This window comes from Bombyx mandarina, chromosome 02, assembly GCF_030267445.1.
Source record: "Bombyx mandarina strain Sakado chromosome 02, ASM3026744v2".
NCBI classification, from domain to species: domain Eukaryota; kingdom Metazoa; phylum Arthropoda; class Insecta; order Lepidoptera; family Bombycidae; genus Bombyx; species Bombyx mandarina.
The window spans coordinates 770893-795461 of record NC_143209.1 but is presented as its reverse complement, the minus strand read 5'-3'; the positions used below and the strand labels follow the sequence as shown (position 1 = coordinate 795461).

The 24569-nt window shown below is 39.3% G+C and overlaps 1 protein-coding gene across 1 annotated transcript; it reads left to right on the top strand.

Moving 5' to 3' along the window:
• Positions 1–500: 500 nt before the first annotated feature.
• Positions 501–21404, top strand: LOC114252650 (U-scoloptoxin(01)-Cw1a). The gene is made up of 5 exons (XM_028187220.2): positions 501–567; positions 11936–12058; positions 13238–13363; positions 15638–15748; positions 16965–21404. The coding sequence occupies exons 2-5, from the start codon at positions 11972–11974 to the stop codon at positions 17049–17051; spliced, it is 411 nt and encodes a 136-aa protein (XP_028043021.2). The 5' UTR covers positions 501–567; positions 11936–11971; the 3' UTR covers positions 17052–21404.
• The last annotated feature ends 3165 nt before the right edge of the window (positions 21405–24569 follow it).

Sequence of the window (24569 nt, the reverse complement as noted above, 5' to 3'; positions counted from 1 at the left end):
CTCCTAGTGTTAGAGCTAAAGTTGTCTAATGCAAGGGTTATTGAATCTGATGGTTGTATATCAGTAGATCAGTAATATATCATAGTGCCATATACCCTGCCTGTTTCTGACGTTGTAATTATACTTGAGACCTTCGAACGTATATCTCAAGGTGGGTGGCGGCATTTACGTCGTACAAGTCTATGGGCTCCAGTAACCACTTAACACCAGGTGGGCTGTGAGCTCGTCCACACATCTAAGCAACAAAAAAGATATAAAAAAAATTAGGGGGAATTTGCTCATTATTCTTTTGGTGTTTCAGCGTTGGCGTTTAGTTCATCGTTTTCGATCTTTGATTTTTTTCATGAACACTGATAAATAAATAAATAAAACCAATTTAGAACTCTTCGTTTCGTATTTCGTGACACCGCAGCGCCGTAGTATCCGGTGTATCGGCGTGCCATTGTCGCTTAGGGACATCCACGTATAGACCAGCGGCGCGTATAAAACGCAAATAAACCCACATTCTGTTTTCAGTTGCTAAAGTTATCCGAGCGTGGTTGCTGTGCTTGCTTATCACGTATTTTGGTATGTAAAGTATTTTTATTATCAATTTTGGTCTATTGAATAATAATCGTCATTTTTGCCGCGTCTCGGTTAGAAAAAGTTTACGTTAGATGGCCGCTGGCATGGCTAAGGTCCATAGGCGATGGTAGCCGCTCACCATCAGAGGCCGTATGCTCGTCAACCTACAAGGGCAATAAAAATCGGGGTTATGGCGTTGTGATATTAATTGGCTCCAACAATAGGTCGTGAAAACAGCCGATTTGAGCATACAAAAGTCTTCTTTGTCTCCACCTTATCCCACTAGGTGGGGTCGGCACAGCGAATTTTTCTATTCCATTCTCCTCTATCAGCTGTCATCTCAGCACTCACTCATCTCTCTGTCATATCGTCATTCACACACTCCATCCATGTCTTCTTCAGTCGTCCTCTTTCCCTATTACCATGCACTACCATTTCCATACATCTCCTAGTCACATGCATCTCCTATCTACGCATCACATGTCCATACCACGCTAACCGTGTGCTCTTAAATTTAACAATATAAAATTTAAAAACATTATTAATTACTAGCTGACCCGGCAGACTTCGTAGTGCCTCAATCGATAAATAAAACCTAAACTTTTGTATAAAATAAACAAAAGGAATCCCTGTCCGACGGGGGACACATCAAAGGAAAAACAAAATTGTTGTTTTTATTTAATTCCGAGCATTTTCATATTTATCTACCTTTTAAACCTTCCCTGGACTTCCACAAGTAATTCAAGACCAAAATTAGCCAAATCGGTCAAGCCGTTCTCGAGTTTTAGCGAGACTAACGAACAGCAATTCATTTTTATATATAGAGATAGATGAAATGCCTTAAATAGGTGGTTTGTTACTTTAAATTTGCCATGTTTAAGCAAAACCCGAGTGTTTTTTTTTTCTTATCTTCGATCCCGACTAGGAATCGAACTGGGATCCCCTCAACTATCTAACTGGCCCTAGTTTCTAATCTACACCGCTTCGACTAATTAATAGATCCACAATTTTATAAAACCAAGGACTTCAAACGGACAATAGGGTGACCCAAAAAGTTTATAACCGTGACTTTTAATATAATTAAAAATACCATACCATACGTGCATTTATCAATGACAATAGTCTGTAGACTGGTTGATGGTTAGTCTATAAAATAATGTGATATTTATACACGTGTTCTGTGATTATTCTCGCTGCAATTTGACAAGAACAAGAATTATCCTTTGTCTATATATTGTTCTAAAAATACTATTCTATAATGAAAAACAAAGATATATTTTAGAAATATTTGTTTGTTAATTCGTTTGAATGCTTTTAATGAACCACGCATCGCGTAAAAATGTTGGGATATGAAATATAAAATCTGTAATATGTAAATCGGTAATTGACGATAATAATTAATATTAGTGTTTGTTTTATTAAAATTCTAAAGTGCTTTTTTATAACTAAATTGAATACTGATAAACATTAGGTGAAGAAAGAGTTCACCATTTTTAAAACGCCGCCAATATTTAGCCTGAACGCTACCACATCACGTGTGATACTATTTGGAAATTAGCTGAGCATGAAATAAATCAACGATCGTATGTGATACATTATGATTAACCACATAATATGACATCATGAATTGTCATTGGAGTTCAGCCTTACGAAGTTTGGTAATTGAAGAGACCTAACAAAACAATTAAGACTTTAACAATGGTTAAAGGTTAAAATTAAAACAATTACAACAAAATTGAACGACATTTTAACTGATTCCAAGTCGCCGTGGCCTAAAGGATAAGACGCCTAGTTTATTCGTATTGAGCAACGCGGTTTAGCCCGTGTTCGAATCCCGCAAGCAGATACAAATTTAAATCTACGTTTGAAGCTAATAAAAGCATATTTAAATGTTAGTATGTAACGGAATCTTTGAACATGATTTTGACCCCCTTCAAAACGTCGGATTAACTCCAAATTTGGTATACTTATTAAGGACCGATGACAATTCAATATTAAAAAAATATTGAAAAAAAATATTGAAAAAATTGAAATTCAACTAAAAAATGAAAAATCAATAATAATTTAAAAAAACAATGTACCTAATAAAAATGTAACAAAAGCGTGGGGTGCACGGTATCAGTAGTTATAAATATTTTATAAAAAAATTCCACACGTATAAAGAATATTGAGAAGAAGTGCATAATACTAATATTTTTTTTTAATAATGCTTAAAAGATACATTAAATCAATAAAGAAAACATTACACACACTACATACCATGTATTTGACACACACATATACTCTTTGTTTATTGTCAAACTTTTGTTATTGCTTAGTCCATAGTCAAATTGAGAATAGGTTAGTATTGTTTATCTTTAATATTACGAGTATTTGTCTATAGTGTAGTCTTGGCGAAATTTGTAACAATAGGAACCTATGAATGTCGAAACTTATAATTTCAATTCATTATAGTCGAATTTCGACTACTGCGGGACCACTAGTATACTGAAAAGAACCCCACGCTTTTTTTACAATAAAATCATTTTTGCTTACATTATTTTTAATTCAAATATATTAAAATTAATTTTCTATTTTTTAGTTGGATTTTCTATAAAAGCGTATTTTTTTAGTTTTTTTTTTAATCTATTATTTATTCTAATTTTGTACCTATCTATTCGCTGGGAGCTTAAGGGGCTTTTTCCTAATCAAATACGTAGTTAACGCGGGTTAACGAATGACTTCCATGAACAAAATCAATATATTATAATTTACTTCATCATGGTAGGTGGTAAGTGGGTATTGTAAGGCCTCTGAATAATATAATATCGTGTAATAGTATCGTGTAATAAAAATCAAAGCCGCAAAATTATAATTTGCGTAATTACTGGTGATAGGACTTCTTGTGAGTCCGCACGTGTAGGTACCACCACCCTGCCTATTTCTGGCGTGAAGCAGTAATGCGTTTCAGTTTGAAGTGTGGGGCAGCCGTTGTAACGAGACCTTAGAACTTATATCTCAAGTTGGGTGGCGCATTTAAGTTATAAATGTCTATGGGCTCCAGTAACCACTTAACACCAGGTGGGCTGTGAGCACCCATCTAAGCAATAAAAAAAGAAGCACTGGTGGCTATTTCCATTACGAAACCGTCTTGTGTTTCGGCTTTAGAGTTGGGATACCTGTCATACAGTCTGGTGGAGCTTCCCCTCCCCTCTTGGAGTAGGTAGGTAGGTAGGTAGTTTTCACATTGTAGTGTCTTTTTTTTTATTGGTAGATGGTTGGACGAGCTCACAGCCCACCTGATGTTAAGTGGTTACTGGAGCCCATAGACATCTACGACGTAAATGCGCCACCCACCTTGAGATATAAGTTGACCTTAGAACTTATATCTCAAGTTGGGTGGTCCAGTAACCACTTATCACCAGGGGGCTGCGAGCTCGTCCACCAATCTAAGCAATAAAAAAAAACTTGTAGATTCAATTGTGTTTACATTTAGCGAAAATCGAAGAGAATAACCCCATTTCGATTGTTGTCGGCGTCTATTGTGTATTGCCAAATTGAGCCGCACGTGTGAAGCCGCAGTGTATTATATCGATTGAGAAATACACTATCGAATATCTGCAAAGGCATCGGATACCGAGATCTCTTTCTTAACCGACGTAACCCGATGAAAAGCGGAAAGCCTATTTACGAAATCAACAAATCGGTTGTCTGCAAAGTCGGTTTACTGACGATAGTTGAACGTGACAACGTCATAAGAAAATACTGATGGAATGATTACATTTTTCAAAAGAAAATTTTAATCTTATTTGTTTGATAGATATTTTGTATGGACAATTGACACCACATTCACTTTTAACTAAACTTCATATTTGACGAAAACATGTAAATGTATTATTGTGTAGCAGCACTAGCAGCTGTCCACGCGGATGCATCGCTCACTCAAGTAAGAGAGAGACAGATGTCGAACGCTGCCAAACGCGGAGGCCGATTGTGTCTCTTTGTCGCTCGTTGCGCGCTCTCGCTTGCACTTCAAGCCTTAAATGGAACGCCTCAATGAGTCATGTTTTTTCGTGCGTTCAGCTGGCTCCAGCTAATTATAAGACGTTGTCATGTCAAAAATAATTCGCCACAAGATCCGTTCCTTTTTCCATTTTTAGAGTCGCTACGACTGAAGTTAAATTTTCAAAATCGCTAAAACCATTTTCTTATATGGGAAAGAAGGCTGTTCGTAGTTGGGCCGACGCGTTTAAGATGTGGTGCTGGAGGAAGATGCTGCGAATTTCTTGGACGGCACATCAGACCAACGCATGAATTTTGGTAGAATTCGGCGTTTCCACAAGACTCTCCACCTACGTAGGATTTTCCAATTTTTCGGTCACGTTGCGAAGAAGAGGGGTGATAATCTTTTTTTTTTAGTTGCTCTTGTAGGCAGACGATCATACGGCCCACCTGATGGTGAGTGGTTACCGTCGCCCATGGACTTCAGCAATGCCAGCGGCAGAGCCAAGCCGCTGCCTACCGTTTTATACTCTCCACAAGCCTCGTTTGAAGAAGGACATGTTCAAGCGCTCGAAAAACTACTCATCACCGGCGTAGTGGAAGGAAAGAAGCCAGGCGAGCGTAGTCCCATGCTCCGAACAAATTAAGGACACTGGACTCTAGCATCAAAGTCGCTATCCACAGCTCAGTGGACAAGGACGAATGGAGGAACATAGTCCAAAAAATGCTCCCTAAAAGTCACGACCTTCAGCACTGAGGAACATGATGCCATGAGGAGGCAACAAAATCGCAAAAATATTTTGTGTTGTGTAATCTATACTAATATATAAATCTGCAGTGGTTTTAACGGATGTTCCGTTATAACTACTGAACCGTGCATCTGATTGACTTGAAGCTTGGTATCCATGTAGAAAATACATGTCAAATTCAAATTCAAAATCATTTATTTCAACTTAAGATGTCAGTATGACACACTTGTTGAATGTCAAAATATAAATAACAATGTTAACTCTACCACCGGTTCCAAAAAAAGCCACAGTCCTGAGAAGAACCGGCGAAACAAACTCAGCGGGCTTTTTTTTTGTTTTTGTTTGACTCCCTAATAATAATGACAATAAATAATAATGTTAATTTTAAGTGCCCAGCGAAGCGGGCGAGTACGGCTAGTAATCAAATAATTATAGATCAAAATTAATTAACGGTTACGGGTGGTATCAATAATAAATTACAGGCGGTTCGCTAGTATAGTTAAGTTTTTAAAATGTTTGCTCCAATGTCACTGGTATAGGACGAAAATGAGAAATAGATTTGAATGAATATAAGTCCCCCCCAATCCCAGGCGGGTATCAATTTTTCTAATGAAATACGTATATAACAAATGTTCACGATTGACTTCCACGGTAAAGGAAGAAAATTATAATTTGCGTAATTACTGGTGATAGGACCTCTTGTGAGTCCGCACGGGCAGGTACCACCACCCTGCCTATTTGGGTGGCGGCTTTTACGTTGTAGATGTCCATTGGCTCCGGTAACCACTCAACACCAGGTGGGCTGTGAGTTCGTCCAACAACCTATGCAATAAAATGTATACCGCGTCTACTGTCGTACTAGTACTGCTTACGTATGTATATTGCCATATATAACTATATTGCCAATCACCAATTAGTATGTAAGCGCGTCTCAGCCTCAAGTCATGACCGAAGGGCCAGTTCGCACAACCTCAAAATATGAAACCGTGTCAAACAAATTTACATCTGGGAGCGGTAATATTACAAAACCTTTATACAATAATTTTGAATGTAACAAAACAAAAAACAAAAAAAAATAAGATTTTTATCTTCTTCGTATTTTTTCCCACATTGTTTGGTAAATGCCTACGCTCTGTAATCTCATTGGGTTATTGTCGCAATTCGCTTGTGCAATACAATCACCGTTACGTTTTCGGTTCATATTGGCGATCCAGTTGGCTTACAAAGAAACTTGTGGTCTCTTATCGATAATGAAAATGTCATGTCAACATAAAAACCGGTATTACCAAACGACTCTTCAAGTCTTTTAAGCTTATCGAACATGGTTTTTGTTTGTTTGTCTGCTTGTTCCGGCTAATCTCTGGAACGGCTGGATCGATTTTGATGAGACTTTCATTAATAGGTAGCTGATGATATAAGGAGTAACTTGGCTACTTTTTTAGACTAGCTTCGCCCCGCGGCGTCACCCGCAGTTATTGTCGTACCGCGCGCAACATGGCGGGACTCGTCTATCAATAATAAAATTTAATGTCTCCGAAGCGAAGCGAGGCCGGGTCGCTAGTTTTGAATATATTTGGCAGTGTCATAGAAAGTGCTCCTTTCTGGCTGAGTCTTTGCTCGCCCACCTGTCTTGGTGAAACTGGAAAGGCGTCTGGGCCGCCAGTAATACCTCACTCATAAAAATAATGAGTGAATTAGTTGAATTTCAATTTTTTAAATATTGTAAAAAAAAATTGTCATCGGTCCTTAGTAAGTATACCAAATTTCGAGTTAATCCGACGTTTTGAAGGGAATCAAAATCATATTCAAATATTCCGTTACATACTAACATAGCTAATAAAAGCGTATTAAAAAAAGCGCTACGCACACCACATGCATTTCATTTCCAATATCAAGTCACTCAAATCACATCCTTAATATTTAGGATCTATCTCTTCATTTTCCTGGATTGTCAATAATGTCATCCGATGATCAGCTATGCTCCATATTTCAGGAATTCGGATTAAAATCTACGACATATTTCAACCCGAAGATTTTTTTTAAATTTTTTTTTAATTGCCCTTGTAGGCAGACGAGCACACGGCCCACCTGATAGTGAGTGGTTTCCGTCGCCCATGGACTTCAGCAATGCCAGGGGCAGAGCCAAGCTGCTGCCTACCGCTTAATACTCTTCATAAGCTTCGTTTGAAGAAGGTTATGTCATAGCGCTCGGGAAACACCATGTACTTGTTACTGGTGGTAGGACCTCTTGTGAGTACGCGCGGGTAGTTACCACCACCCTGCCTATTTCTGCCGTGAAGCAGTAATACGTTTCGGTTTGGAGGGTGGTGCAGCCGTTGTAACTATACTGAGACCTTAGAACTTATATCTCAAGTTGGGTGGCGCATTTACATTGTAGATGTCCATAGGCTCCAGTAACCACTTAACACCAGGTAGGCTGTGAACTCGTACACCATCTAAGCAATAAAAAAAAAGTGTAGGGGAGCTCATTCCAAAGCCGGATGAATATGTTACATAATAGAAATCACACAAATCCCTCATCAAAACACCTTATGACATTTATAACAACTGTAATATAGAAAATTATAATAGTAATTGCATTAAAAAAACGGCCTTAAAATTACGTAATTTAATTACAGAAATACTTCTTGAGAAATAGTTAATCTAAAAACACCTATTACTATTCTGGCGGGAGTTTTAGATTAACAATTTCGCAATGATTATGTTTATTAAGACAGTAAGAAATAATCTTATCGTATTAAAAGCTTTGGGTAGGTTAGAAAAAGCTTAATAGTGACCTGGGCTGGAAGAGATGTTAGTTCAAAATCTACTTCGAATAGAATATTTTGATCACACAATAGAAAGTACCGTCGTTAAAATTAATAAAGGTTTGGAAAGGACATGGGCCACTTTCGGCCCAGCTACCCGTGCTCTCGAGGACATTAATGAAATATCTATAGAAAAAATCATATGATATAACCTAAAATTCTTATCTTATTTTTTAAATATCTCTGTATCCCCATAAACAGTATTGATTTTAATTTGTTTATAACAAAAGGGATATATAGTCTGTTATTTAAACTTAATTTCGTTACTGTCCTTGAACTTCGTTTAGTGGGCCGTGCAATCTATGGAGAGTGGCCCGTGTCCTTTCGATAGCAATCTCATTCAAGGATTCATTTTACGCTGTCTTCGGTAACCACTTAACACCAGTTGAGCTGTGAGCTCGTTTACTTGTCTAAAGAACTAGAACTCTTACAAACATCTGAAATAGTCGGTCCGTATCAGCGAGAGGGACATATTATTATAGTTATCTTCGTTCGCACCAGCTAAAAGTAGGTACCGTGGCGGGCCGATATGCAAGTGTTAAAAATGAGAAATTAAATGAATGAAACGCCAATTCGTTCACCGGGACATTTCCGCCGTACCAGAGCCCTAACAAGATTCAATATAAATACTCTGTATACATATAAATAAATAAAAATCTTATCTTCTATAAAAATGAATTGCTGTTCGTTAGTCACGCTAAAACTCGAGAACGGCTGGACCGATTTGGCTAATTTTGGTCTTGAATTATTCGTGGAAGTCCAGAGAAGGTTTAAATGGTAAATAAATATGAAAATGCTTGGAATTAAATAATATTAACAATTTTGTTTTTCCTTTGATGTGTCCCCTTGATGCGTCTTTTATTTATCGATTGAAGCACTACGAAATCTGCCGGGTCAGCTAGTAGTAATACATAAAAAATTCCACCTTCATCTAATACTACATGAAATTACGGCACTTTTACAACTGTCTTACGAAAGTCCGTAAATTACCAGACTTTGTTAATTTACCAATAAAATTCTCATGAATAGGAAATACTGGTGGTAGGACCTCTTGTGAGTCCGCACGGGTAGGTACCACCACCCCGCCTATTTCTGCCGTGAAGCAGTGATGCGTTTCGGTTTGAAACGGTTCGGTTCGGGTGGGGCAGCCGTTGTAACTATACTTGAGACCTTAGAACTTATATCTCAAGGCGGGTGGCGCATTTACGTCGTAGATGTCTATGGGCTCCAGTTACCACTTAACACCAGGTGGACTGTGAGCTCGTCCAACCATCTAAGCAATAAAAAAAAACTGTCTTACAAAAGTCCGTAAATTACCAGACTTTGTTAATTTACCAATAAAATTCTCATGCATAGGAAATGTGATTTTTCCGACAGTCTGTGTATGTTCGACAGTTTTTTTTCCGTTTTTAATTGTATTCCGTTGCATTGTCTGTTTCGCTTTGTTTGACATCACGTGCGATTTACGCGCGGCATTTGACAATAGATAATATATCGACTCAATTAGCTATGCCTGTAATAAATCTATATATTAATACGTGAAGCAAAAACTTTGTATCCCTTTTTACGAAAATTGCGCGGACGGAGGAGTATGAGTTTTTCCTCACTTATAGAGAGTATAGAGAAGAAGTGCACAATGTTAATATTTTTTTTAAATAATGCCTAAAAGATACATTAAATCAATAAAGAAAATATTACACACACTACATACCATGTATTTGACGCACACACGCATGCATACTATTTATTGTCAAACTTTTGTTCTTTACGTCTGTTGTCAAATTGAGAATAGATTAAATATTGTTTGTCTTTATTAATATTTTTTTATTGTGTTGCCTTGGCGAAATTTGTGATTATAGTATGTGTACATACTTAACTTACAATTCCAATTAATTATAGTTGAATTTCGACTACTGTGGGACCTCTAATCTATATTATTTTTGGAAATGTCGTGTGATTTCCAGCCAATATAGAGTAAGATCCCGGGGCCCCCAGACGTCACGTATTTTCTGACGAATGAAATGTGGCCGATTGCGTAGTGTTAGTATGTACTAAGAACGCATGCCTACCTGCTACCTTGCTTAGACGGCCAATTTTCAGGTATCAGGTACTCAAGGTACATAAAATCATAACCTACTTCACGTATTTTCTGAAAGCTGATTTACGTATATTTTAGGCAATATCCTTAAAAATAAGTCGCCAATACTCCCAGACACTTTCCGTCGGCCGAATTGCTTTGCAGACGCTTTAAAGGGCCAATCATCCCCTAAATCTATATAATATTAATTCGTGAAGCAAAAACTTTGCATCCCTTTTTACTAAAATTGCGCGGACGGAGGAGTATGAAATTTTCCACACTTATAGAGAATATAGAGAAGAAGTGCACAATACTAATTTTTTTTTAAAATAATGCATAAAAGATACATTAAATCAATAAAGAAAACATTACACACACTACATACCATGTATTTGACGCACACACGCAGCATACTATTTACTGTCAAACTTTTGTTCTTGACGTCTGTTGTCAAATTGAGAATAGATTAAATATATTTTTTATAGTGTAGTCTTGGTGAAATTTGTGATTATAGAAGTATAAAATACAATTATAATAGTGTACAAACTTACAATTCCAATTAATTATAGTCGAATTTCGACTACTGCGGGACCACTAGTCGACTCAATTAGCTATGTTTGTAATAAATCTATATTATTTTTGGAAATGTCGTGTCGGTGATGGAAAACCAGCCAATACTCATGGATGTCCAAAGGTGAATAAGGGATTCATCTAAGAATGACCAACAGCGCTGTCTGGGTATCATACCGGTTTACTGTGATCATCAACAAGCTTGATGTAAAACACAAGATGTAAAGCTCACAGCCTATCTAGTGTTAAATGGTTACCGAAGCCCTTAGGCATCAACAAGGTAAATGTAGTCACCCATCTTGAGACAAAAGTTCTACCTACCCACATTTCAAACGGAAACGCATTACTGCTTCACGTGGAAATAGGCAGGGTGGTACCTACTCGTGTGACCTCGCAAGACGTCCTACCACCAGTAAAAAATCATCAAAGCAATATAAAAAAGATATCGTTTTTCATAGATTTAGCGATGGTTAATACCAAGAACGCGTTACCTTAGTCTTCTGAATAGCCTAAAATAAACTGTCTTGTATTATGTGCGTTCGTAAGTCGCACCGACTGCAATGACACTTGGTACTAACCTATTTTAGTATTTAAGAGGTTTCTCTCACAGTACTGTGAGCTTACAAAAGGTGGCGTTTATGTGGTTTTCTATACTGATATTATAAAGAGGAAAGATTTGTTTGTTTGTATTGAATAGGCTCCGAAACTAATTAACCGATTTGAAAGATTCTTTCACTGTTTAGAAGCTACACTATTCCGGAGTGACATAGCCTATAATCTTTTTTTTTTTTAAATTAGGGACCCTTACTAAAATTCCAATAATGTAACTCAAGGTGAAAACAAATTACCTAAAATATTCCTTACATCATGTGCCCTGCGAAAATTATTGATGATAGAATAAAATAATGTACTACGACTTTGTAGAACACATTATTATTTACAAAAAATGTCGGGACAGCATGTATCTAACTGTTATAGTAATGCCGCAATGAGTGCTCTTTTATATATAAAAATAAAACAACGTCAAATATTGTTAAAGACCCGAGCGGAGCCGGAGCGGGCCGCTAGTAATAAATAACTTTAGTAATAGTGAATGCGTTACCGTATTCCATTAGTAAGAAACCAAGTCTTTTTTTAACCCATGATCGTGTTTCATTTTGTTACAGACTCTATTGTTTCCAGACAATAAAATTATAAGCGAAATGCTGCCGTATAGAAGATTCTGCGGTATGAAACTGAACGTCGGATTCTTGGCCGTATTTTTGTATTTAATAGACAAATCTATAGAGGTAATATGAGTTTTATAAATTACGTTGCCGTAATTACGAATTAGTTTTAGTTACATCAAACTTTTTAAGTTATTGCATTGCTTCTATCGCGGGCCTTGAGCGCGGCGACTGAATCAGGAAATTCCGTAACGAAAATAACCTGACACCCCCACTACGCCAACTATGTAGCTCGCGTTCAACACATTCACACGTTGCGCTTGTGTAGTGTTTGTGAATAAGCGCGAGGCGTGACGTCGCACTGCCGCCATGCAATCATGAAAAGTCTGCCCATCTCTCCCTCGCGCGGTGTAGGTTATGAGTGTGAAGGGGACAGTTAATGTTTTGCTTTTGTTAATGTTTATAAATATAGCGTGGTCTTATTTTATTGTTGTTTTAATATTAAATTATTATTGTCGATTTACAATTGCATAAGTTGATAAAAAAATGCTATGCAATAGCTTTACCGCAGCAGTCTCCGAGTGCCAACGTGTTTTCTTTTGTCTTATTGAGGCACAAAACAAATTGCAAAGACGAGCTCACAGCCCACCCGGTGTTAAGTGGTTACTGGAGCCCATAGACATCTACGACGTAAATGCGCCACCCACCTTGAGATATAAGTTCTAAGGTCTCAGTATAGTTACAACGGCTGCCCCGCCCTCCAAACCGAAACGCATTACTGCTTCACGGCAGAAATAATTTATTTGAATTTTACTTATTTTCTGTAGATCTGTTTGCTAATCGACAAAGGTCTCCTTCAAATCTATCCATTTTATAGTTTTCTTAAATTAGGGCGTTAATTTGTCATCTTAAAAAGGTAGAATAAATATCTCCAACAATAAATACAGTCCACGTTCAATTACCCACAACGCAACAGTAATACAGTAGGCAGCTGCTTTTACGGTAGGCAGCGGCTTGGCTCTGCCCCTGGCATTGCTGAAGTCCATGGGCGACGGTAACCACTCACCTTCAGGTGGGCCCTCTGCTCGTCTGTCTACACGGGCAATAAAAAAATTTAAAATTCCTTTAACTTCACCGAAAGCTACGTCTCTTCATACAGAAATGGCTTTGAATAGTATGATAGATAAATCAGGTATAGAAAGTCCTCAAGGTTAAAGCCCTTTGGACTTTTCATGACAATTTTCTCAAGAGTCTTCAGATCGAGGATTCCAAGTACATTGCTTACTTTTGCTTCATCTTCAGCAAGCCATTGATGATTACGTGCCGGGCGAAGACTACCCGGCTTTCACGGAAGTCCCAAAGGGTCTGTCTTTCACGTGCAATGACAAGATACCGGGATATTACGCAGATCCTGAAACCAATTGCCAAGTGAGTAATAGTTAATAGCTGCCCATGGACCATACGTAAAGCGCCTGTGCTAGGCAGCCTTGTCCAGCTCTTTTATACCCATAGACAGCCCATAGACATGTACAATGTAAATGCGCCACCCACCTTGGGATATAAGTTCTAAGGTCTCAGTATAGTTAGTTACAACGGCTGCCCCAGCCTTCAAACCGAAACGCATTACTGCTTCACGGCAGAAATAGGCAGATACAATTCTTAATGGTATAACCATTTTTAAATTCATTATTATTATTTCTACTTATTATTTCTACACTAGAAACCGTGGTATATATGCAGATGGGCGAGCAAAGACTAAGCCAGGAGATAGGTCGGTCATACTTATAAGCCGCGCCAATAAAGAAACGAATCGAAAATGGCGTCTATGTACCTGCACTGACAGGTGGTAGGGTCGGCAAATAAAAAGATAGAAAGAAAAAGTTGTTTATTGTAAAAAAATATAAAAAAACAATACTTTTTTTATTGCTTAGATTTGTGGACGAGCTCACAGCCCACCTAGTGTTAAGTGGTTACTGGAGCCCATAGACATCTACAACGTAAATGCGCCACAAACCTTGAGATATAGTTCTAAGGACTCAGTATAGTGACAACGGCTGCCCCACCCTTCAAACCGAAACGCATTACTGCTTCACGGCAGAAATAGGCGGGGCGGTGGTACCTACCCGTGCGGACTCACAAGAGGTCCTACCACCAGTAAAAAATGAGAATGTACTTTACTTTATGCCCTGGCAGAGGGGGAGGTGTCTCATCTGGGATGCAACTTGCGTAGTAACTTTTGCTGCCAGTCATCTAAGTGAAAAAACTCGAAGTCAACAACAAAGTCAGAACTGATATTTTTTTGCATGCAGTGCGCGCCGTGTGCGACTATAAACAGCAATAGTTTAGAGTGAGAGCGCATGATCGCCGCCGCCATTTTAGATTCGTTTCTTTATCGGCGCGTCTTATAACCTATAAGGTCATAGCCTATCTCCTGGCTGAGCCTTTGCTCGCCCATCTGCCCTGGTAAAACTGGAAAGGCCTCAGGGCTACGAGTAACTGCACAAACATAAAAAAGTATAACCTCTATTGAAAGTATGGGGAGCTATTATTAATGGACCATACATCTCTAAGCGACGTTCAAGTGAACTGTGAGTCTCTCTTACGACTAAAGCGTGATAGTTCCAATAATAATGGATGAACAGCTTTGAAATCGATATGTCATCAATTCTGCATACCATTGCAACGTTTGAAATATAGTAGTCCTGGTTGATGCTGTAGATAAAAGAAATTCCCAGTCATAGAGCCTATAGACTTTAGAGCCTAATTGTTGCCATGTCTCAAGCTACCTTGAGACGTGAGGTCGCCGTCTCAATTCTATTGTACAACTGCTGTCCCATTATGACACTAAAAGTTTCATTTGCATCACGACGGAATGCGCGATGGAGAGTGCCTACTCATGAATGCTCATAACACCAATTAAAACTGCAAATGTGGAAAAACTGTTCATGTAACTTCAAGTGTTCAAGGCTGAGCATCAGCGAGTATAAGTTAGTTGAATATCGCTCCATTATCCGGTCACCGTCCTCCGAACCCGTCGCTGCGACGAAGGGCTCGACGAGGGAATTAACTCATAGACACAGCCCACTGAGTTTCTCGCCGGATTTTCTCAGTGGATCGCGTTTCCGATCCGGTGGTAGGTTCTGCGAAGCACTGCTCTTGCTAGGGCCAGTGTTAACAACACTCCCGGTTAGAGCCCCGTGATTTCACCCACACGTCAAGGAGAAGCTGAAATAGCCTGTCAAGGCTATCAGCAAGTAGGAGAGAAAAAAAGCTCCATTATTCGTCTTATGATAACTAATTCGTTTGGTAACTTTGCTAACATCATACCTGTAGGTGTTTAATGAACCATCCTACTAACATTATAAACGCGTATGGATGTATGTTTGTTACTCTCTCACGCAAAAATTACTGAAACGATTTTGATGAAACTTTACTAATAATATAGCCTACACATCAGAATAACACTGGCTATAGCAATTTATAAATATATCGTGTGAATTACCCAAAATATAACGATAGGTTTCGAGTGAGAACCAAAAAATCTGTCATCAAAATTCAATAAGATCGTCCATAAATTAAAGTTCCTGAAGCAATAGTTTTATATAAACATGACTTCTTCTTCAACTGGGTCTTACTCGACTTTAAGTGGTGGGGAATTGCTTGTCTCTGCCGTCACTGCAACGAGCCAGACCTATTTTCTAGGTGTGGCACTGGTGCGTGCCAGGCATCGGTGGTAACCAGCAGTACTCCTTCTTGTGTGGTATCGGGACTGTCTTCAACCAGAGAACGAGGGTCTGCGACTATTTCTTTAAGGTATTTAGTAGTTTAACGCAGTTTTTCACTTACCCAAACACATACACAGACACTCACACGCACAACCACCTACTTAAATGATAACACCTAATGGTATCTCAACACTTTTTTTAAAGGGATTTTATGACCTGGTAACTAAAACCTTTAGGTCAAGTCTTATTCTAATTATAATGAAAGCTGCAATATATGAAAAATGATATGAAGTGAAATGAAGTTGTTTAATATGAAACATGGCATAAAATGATAAGGGATGAAATATAATCTCAGTAAAATGGTGGTTATTTACTGAGACTTTTTCAGTGGACTTTTTGGAGGATCCCGAGAAACTACGTTCAGCGGTTTTGTTATACTTTCCCACATTCGTGTGCACTTTCACAGATACTAAACAGTTGATAAACCATCTTTATTACACATTTAAGCCTGAACAAATACTAAACAGACAAAATGAAACAAATCACACAACTTCACTCCTCGCGTTCCAGCCAAAAATCCATCTCTCAATATTAATCCTCGACATCTGTTCACGACTTAACCTAACCTAATCTATCCCAAGAACCTGAAGATCAGTAATACGGGTTTTTGAACCTAGTACAGACCTTATCATTTATTTTGTTAAGCTCTTTCAAAGCTTAACAAAATAAATGATAAGGTTACTGATCTCTATTCGTATTTGTACTATTCCTCTAAGAGATTAGCCCACTAAATTTCTCGATGGATCTTCTCAGTGGGTCGCGTTTCCGATCCGGTGTTAGATTCTGCGAAGCACTGCTCTTGCTAGGGCCAGTGCTTACAATACTTCTATCATCTTCGTGCTAATTTGGTTTTGGCATCTTTTTTTTAATTTTTTTTTTGCTTCGGTGGTTGGACGAGCTCACGATCCACCTAGTGTTAAGCGGTTACCAGAGTCCGTGGACAACTACAGCGTAAATAGCCGTCACCTACCATGAGATATAAGTTCTAAGGTCTCAGTATAGTTACAACGGCTGTCCCACCCTTCAAACCGAAACGCAGAGTGGTGGTACATACCCGTGCGGGCTCAAAACAGGTCCTACCGTCAGTAATCTGAGGTAATAGTTAATTTTGGGAAATGGGTATCTGGCCCAAAACAGTTTGGGATTTCCTGCTCTACGTCAATTGAGATAAGGTGTCTTATCGTGCACCACGTGCGTGAGACTGACCTCATAACCGCCTCAATGCCGGCCGTTGCCTCCCTCAGGTCGACTGTCCGAACTCTCCAGCCTACTACGGAGTCAACGAAGATCTTTACAAAGATGAAGCAGGAAACTACATCAGCGGCAAATAACACGACTGACTGACTATCTGTTATTAATTTACAGTTTCAACTTAAAAGCCTGAACGATACGCGAATACAAAAAAAAAAACAGAACTAAAAATTGCCAAGCATTAATTAAAAAAAATTAAAATAACATGAGTGCAATTCACACGTGTTAGAAGTGAAACCTTCAAAAATTAAAATACAATTATCCTAAATGTCTAAGTATATTATTAGTAAAATTTTGTCATTAGTAAATAATTGTAAATCACCTTTTATAGTATGAGGTAGCGCCCTCTGTGAATTGATATTTTAACTTCACGTATATCCTAAATTAAAATTCACTACAAGAGGTTTCATACACACGTTGGTATTAAAACTTCTCACAGATGGCGCTGTATTAAAAATAAAATACTTTATACGTATGTTTTAATGTATGTAGGAACTGAGCATTCTGTCTCACTTTTTCTCTCGATCTTTCCCACTTGCTTGCTCCCTACTCTCACTCCATGGCTAGTTGCTTCGTGCTACGTTCGCCCTGTCTTACTCTCTCTCAATCGGTCTCGATCGCTCTCTCTCTCTTTTTCGACACTTCCGTTGCATACCTGCGTGACGTTACATCTGTAAAAATTTTACCCTCATGCGCCTAAAGAAGTTTCACTTCAAAAGCTACTAAAGCTGTTAATTTAATGAAATTAAAATCATTAGTCGGTCAGTGTTTTTGTGAAATGCTAATAATGTTTTGACTCAAATAAATACTACTGTGGTATTGTTACAATTTTATTGGCTCGTCCTTTCTCTATATATCTATGTAACGATGTCTTTTAGTGTCATTTTTATCGACTTCAAGGCTTCATTGGTGTTATTAGGATCGTCAGGATAAAGACAAATATATCCTTGGTACGCTAAATTAAAGGGTTATATTTAATCTTTTATTTAGAGTAACTTATTGAGTCAAATTGCAACGCGTGACGTCATATGTGGCTAATCGTTGTTCTAGTGTACGTTATACTTTGGTTCCTCGCTTTTGGCCCCTAATGACGTCACCTAAAATGAGGTTGCCTTCAGCTGTATTTTTTAAAGTCAATTCATGCCTTTACCATTGGTCGACCAGACCGCAATGTAACAGACACGTCAATGTTTATACTAAGTTAGATTCAATACTAGTAAGTAGAAATATCAGTCTAGTTGTAATGTTACCATTGTATTAATGTATACTGTAGCTTTAGTGTTTGACATTTATATTTTTAATGATAATTACGTGTTTATTTTAGTGTATTTTGTGTTGTATCATATTTAAGCTATAGCTATGATCAGTTCGAATTGCAATGTAAAAGTGTGTCGTAATTGGTTAAGCTTAATATTGCTGAAGATGAAATAAAAATCGGGTCCGACGTAAAGACTTCAGAAGGCGTAACGCAAAATTCGTTTTCTTGGCTGAATGTTAAGACGGAGAAACTTTTTTTGCTTTTGTACACCCAGCCAGCAATGTATCCTGTTTGTGCATGACCCCCCCCCGCGACACAAGAGTTCGCTGACCCCAGTATTTTCGGTTTTTTTTTTATTTGCTTTACATTACGGAGTCGTCATGAGTCGAACTAATATAAACCCGTTTCATTGTTACGTTTGATATTAAAAACTATTAAAATAAATAATAGTTTAAAAAAATACGCTTTTATAGAAAATTTAACTTCTTCTTCTTCTTCTTTGTCGTTTTCTCATTACTGAGGGTCGTGACCACCTTGGTCCAGTTTTTGCACCAGCTTCCTCCAATGTTGCCTGCATTCGGCCTGCTTAATGGCGCCCGGGACGCTGGTTTATTATTGAAATCAAATTTAACTAAGAAATCAATTAATTTTTTTTCAAATTTAACTAAAAAATTCAAATTTAACTAAAAAATAGAAAATAAATTTTAATAAATTTGATTTAAAAAAATTGTAGGAATAAATGATTTTAGTGTAAAAAATTAATAAGCAATATATAAAACAAATTGTGTTGCTACTCCAGCCTGAGCTCGCTTAGAAATAAAACGACGTCAAAACTAATCTATACATTTTTAACTTTGTTTTTTTTTTTGTTTTTTTTTTTATTGCCGTATAGGCAGACAGGCCCACCTGATGGCGAGTGGTTACCGTCGCCCATGGACGTCAGCAATGCCAGGGGCAGAGCCAAGCCGCTGCCTACCGCTTAATACTCTCCACAAGCCTCGTTTGAAGAAGGACATGTCATAGCGCTCGGGAAATACCGTGGAGGAGAGCTCATTCCATAGCCGGATGGTGCGTGGCAAAAAAGACCTCTGGAAACGCACTGTGGATGACCACTGTGGCTCCAGGTAGTATGGATGAACTCTATTCCGGTGGCGGGCGGTGCGATGGTAAAAACGAGATGCTACCTACGCTGCCTACCGCTTAATACTCTCCACAAGCCTCGTTTGAAGAAGGACATGTCATAGCGCTCGGGAAATACCGTGGAGGAGAGCTCATTCCATAGCCGGATGGTGCGTGGCAAAAAAGACCTCTGGAAACGCACTGTGGATGACCACTGTGGCTCCAGGTAGTATGGATGAACTCTATTCCGGTGGCGGGCGGTGCGATGGTAAAAACGAGATGCTACCTACGCTGCCTACCGCTTAATACTCTCCACAAGCCTCGTTTGAAGAAGGACATGTCATAGCGCTCGGGAAATACCGTGGAGGAGAGCTCATTCCATAGCCGGATGGTGCGTGGCAAAAAAGACCTCTGGAAACGCACTGTGGATGACCACTGTGGCTCCAGGTAGTATGGATGAACTCTATTCCGGTGGCGGGCGGTGCGATGGTAAAAACGAGATGCTACCTACGCTGCCTACCGCTTAATACTCTCCACAAGCCTCGTTTGAAGAAGGACATGTCATAGCGCTCGGGAAATACCGTGGAGGAGAGCTCATTCCATAGCCGGATGGTGCGTGGCAAAAAAGACCTCTGGAAACGCACTGTGGATGACCACTGTGGCTCCAGGTAGTATGGATGAACTCTATTCCGGTGGCGGGCGGTGCGATGGTAAAAACGAGATGCTACCTACGCTGCCTACCGCTTAATACTCTCCACAAGCCTCGTTTGAAGAAGGACATGTCATAGCGCTCGGGAAATACCGTGGAGGAGAGCTCATTCCATAGCCGGATGGTGCGTGGCAAAAAAGACCTCTGGAAACGCACTGTGGATGACCACTGTGGCTCCAGGTAGTATGGATGAACTCTATTCCGGTGGCGGGCGGTGCGATGGTAAAAACGAGATGCTACCTACGCTGCCTACCGCTTAATACTCTCCACAAGCCTCGTTTGAAGAAGGACTTGTCAGTCATCAATGTTTCGATAAATATTAAAACTTTTACAAGACAACGTTAAAGCAATCAATTAATATTCAATTAACGTATAAAGTTCGTCGGGAGCGCGACCAACGTTCGCCTTGTGTTAGTACGCCATTCACGAAAAATAAAAATGCTGTGTCGACGAATATTGATTATTATAGTTGTGAAACTTGATATTGTGAGCAATAGCATTAGCAAACTTTTACTGGCTAGCTTTTACTGGTGGTAGGACCTCTTGTGAGTCCGCGCGTACCACCACCCTGCCTATTTCTGCCGTAAAGCAGCAATGCCAGGGACGTCTTAAACTAGGCTGGGGCCCTTGGGCACACAAGAATTTGAGGCCCTTTTGGAAAGTAAAAAAAGCGAATTATAATAACATTTTTTTACTGAGCATGACCATTTATTATAGGTAATCAAATACAGTATGATATGATAATATTAATTATATTAGAATGCTGCTGGTTTTTTGGTTACGATTACGATAATGGTTTCTTTCGGGATTTCTGTTGAGCAAAAAATTCCATTATATCTTTAAAGTCAATTTTTTTAAGGATATCACTTTCTATGCCCATAGTTGACAAATTACTCAGCCGTTCTTGTAACATTGTTGTTCGCAATTCATTTTTTATTCTTTTAAGCTGCGAAAATGACCGCTCTCGACTACAATTGGTAACCAAATTGTCGGTTCTTCGGGGCCCCCTGAGAATGGGGGCCCTGGGCACGGGCCCCATGTGCCCTTATGGTAAAGACGGTATTGAGCAATGCGTTTCGGTTTGAAGGGGGGTGCAGCCGTTGTAACTATACTTGAGACCTTAGAACTTATATCTCAAGGTGGGTGGCGCATTTACGTCGTAGATGTCTATGGGCTCCAGTAACCACTTAACACCGGGTGGGCTGTGAGCCCACAAGCGAGAGTGACAACAAAAAATGTGTGTAAAACTCAGATAATATTCGCCATAAATTAATTTTAGATAAGATTTTTAATGTAAATACGACTTAATCAATATACTTACATAATAAAATATTGTTTATTCGCAAAGTGTTGTTTTAATTGTTGATGAACAAAACCTTCTGTTAGAGAAAGAGACGGAAAAGAAAGGGAGAGAAAGAATACACTCTATTTGAACACCAAAACACAATGAACATTTAAAAAAAAACAATCAACAAGCAGATATAGTTGTACAGGGCTCTTATCGCTAAAAGCGATCTCTTCCAGAGCTTTCCAGAGAGCTTCATAAATTCCATTGAAAACAATGACATGTCCAGTAATGTCCACGTAGATACGATAGACCGAGCCACGACGGTATAATTTATGAAGGGGGGTCATACATTATATTAAATTATGTATAGTAAACAAAATGTCATTAAATTATATTAAACATTAATTTTACTAATACCAAGCGTAAGGAGAGTTTTAAAAATTGCATTTGGCTCCATACCTACTATGTGTAATGCAATCACAGCGATTCGGTTCTCTTTATCATCCCACTCCATTTTAATATCGCCAAATATTGTACAATGTATTGGCGCCAAAATGAGAAAACTCAATGAGCAATCATATCAAAATGACAGATTCCAAATTCAAATGTAATATTTTGTTTATTTTTAATTGTAACAGTATTTATGGCCAGACTAAGTATACTTAATATTATAAAGAGGAAAGATTTGTTTGTTTGTTTGTATTGAATAGGCTCCGAAACTACTGAGCCGATTTCAAAAAGTCTTTCACTGTTTGGAAGCTACACTATTCCCGAGTGACATAGGCTATAATCTTTTTTGAAAAAAATTTGGGATCCTTACTAAAACTCCGATAATGTGTAACACCCAAGGTGTAAAAAAAATACCTAAAATATTCTTTACATCGCGTGCCCTGCGAAAACTATTGATGATAGAATAAAATAATGTACTACGACATTGTAGAACACATTATTATTTATAAAAAGTGTCTCGACAGCATATGTCTAACTGTAATATTTATGCCGCAATAAGTTTTCTTTTATTTAAAAAAATAAAACAACGTCGTTGAAATTTTTGTTAAAGACCTGAGTGGAGCCGGAGCGGGCCGCTAGTGATTAATAAAAGAATAGAATTATTTAAAAAATGTGACATAAATTCAATAAAATCACAGCACAATTCACAAAAAAAGTACTTGAGGCCGCAAACAAAGACAGTTGGTTCGTATTGCTTGGTATTGACAATGCATTCTCACAGATTTATGTGTGCGTGCACCGTATTAGCTGCGGCTGTGTGCGTGCGGTATGCACATAAAGACGCGTCTCGATTGGTGAAATATTTTACGCGATTCATTCGCAAGACTTTTTTTCTCCTACCTACGCCGAAAGTTCGGTTTTCCTCCTGCTGTACAGGGAAGAAAGTGTAAATTTTCCTCCCTGGGTACTGACAAGTGCGCATGCGCATTAGTGTCTACGTCTGCTCTCACGCACCTAAAATTCTACACCATTGTTGTGCTTGGGTAATTTGCAATATTGTGTTTAGTGTAAAAGTGAAATAAACAAAAGGCAATAAAATTTAATAGTGAAGTATTAAACAAAGATGAGTTCATCAGACAGTTCTTATTCATTAGTAGTAGTTTATTTAAAAATTAAAAAACAGTTCAATTGTTTTTTTATGAGCCTCCCCACCCCGGGCTCCGCCCCGGGACCCCACCGGTACTTCGCCCCTGGACCCCGGCTCGGTACTCCACGAACTTTCAGCCTGATAGGAGAAAAAATAGTATGTGCACCGCCGGAAAAAAGTAGGACATCTCATCCCGCGTTTTTTTATTTTTTTTTATTGCCCTTGTAGGCAGACGAGCATACGGCCCATGAGCACTGATGGTGAGTGGTTACCGTCGCCCATGGACTTCAGCAATGCCAGGGGCAGCGCCAAGCCGCTGCCTACCGTTTAATACTCTCCACAAGCCTCGTTTGAAGAAGGACATGTCATAGCGCTCGGGAAACACCGTGGAGGGGAGCTCATTCCATAGCCGAATGGTACGTGGCAAAAAAGATCTCTGGAAACGCACTGTGGATGACCGCAGTGGCTCCAGGTAGTATGGATGAACTCTACTCCGGTGGCGGGCGGTGTGATGGTAAAAACGAGATACCGGAATCATCTCGAACAATTCCTCAGAGCACTCCCCATGGAACATACGGTACAAAATACAGAGGGAACCGAAGTCCCTCCGCAGACCCAGAGGCTACAAACGATCCGTGAGAATGGGATTATCGACAATCCGAACGGCCCTCCTCTGTATGGAGTCAAATGGAAGAAGCTGGTATTTGGGAGCCCCGGCCCAGAGATGGGAGCAGTACTCCACGCGAGGCCGGACTTGTGCTTTATAAAGCAAAAGCCTTTGTCCAGGCGTGAAGTACCGCTTCGCTCTGTTGAGGACTCCCAGCATTTTGGACGCCAACTTGGCTTTGCCTTCCAAATGACTCCGAAACTGGACATCGCTCGAAATGTCGACCCCAAGTATCCCGATACTCACGGAAGGTTGCAGGGATACTCCTTGAAATTGCGGCGCCATGACAAAGGGGTCCTTCTTCGCAGTGAACGCGCAAACTTGTGTCTTTAACGGGTTGAATTGAACTTGGTTCAATTCACCCCATTTGGAGACTCGCCCCAGAGAGTTCTCCACTTCAGACACAAGTTTTGATCGTCTCTCCTGCTTAACGCTCCGAGAGAGACTCTGATGGCCGATATATCGCGCATCCCAAGTGCTATCATCCGCATAGCAATGCATGCCATCAATAGACAGCATGTCATTGATATACAGGATGAAAAGCGTGGGGGAGAGCACCGAACCTTGTGGAACGCCAGCGTTAATGGTCATGGTATCAGAGCAGTCACCGTCTACAACGACCGTGATGCTCCGCCCATCCAAAAAGCTAGCGATCCACTTGCAGAGACCCTCGGGGATTCCGTAAGATGGTAACTTCGATAGAAGTGCCCTATGCCAGACCCTGTCGAAGGCCTTCGCGATATCAAGGCTCACAGCAAGAGCCTCGCCCTTGCTCTCCAAGGCTTCAGCCCACCTGTGAGTAAGGTATACAAGAAGATCGCCAGCTGAGCGACCGTGACGGAAACCGTACTGTCGGTCACTGATCAGCTGGCGATCTTCAAGATACCTCCGGAGTTGTATATTTATTATTCGCTCCATCACCTTGGAAAGCAAGGAATTTATCGCGATAGGCCTATAACT

Bases quoted from the DNA above. Each gene is read 5' to 3' on its own strand.
- LOC114252650 (XM_028187220.2), top strand. From the start codon at position 11,972: ATGCTGCCGTATAGAAGATTCTGCGGTATGAAACTGAACGTCGGATTC. The intron at 12,059-13,237 runs GTAATATGAGTT...CTTCATCTTCAG, and splicing joins TAATAGACAAATCTATAGAG to CAAGCCATTGATGATTACGT. The intron at 13,364-15,637 runs GTGAGTAATAGT...CCTATTTTCTAG, and splicing joins ATCCTGAAACCAATTGCCAA to GTGTGGCACTGGTGCGTGCC.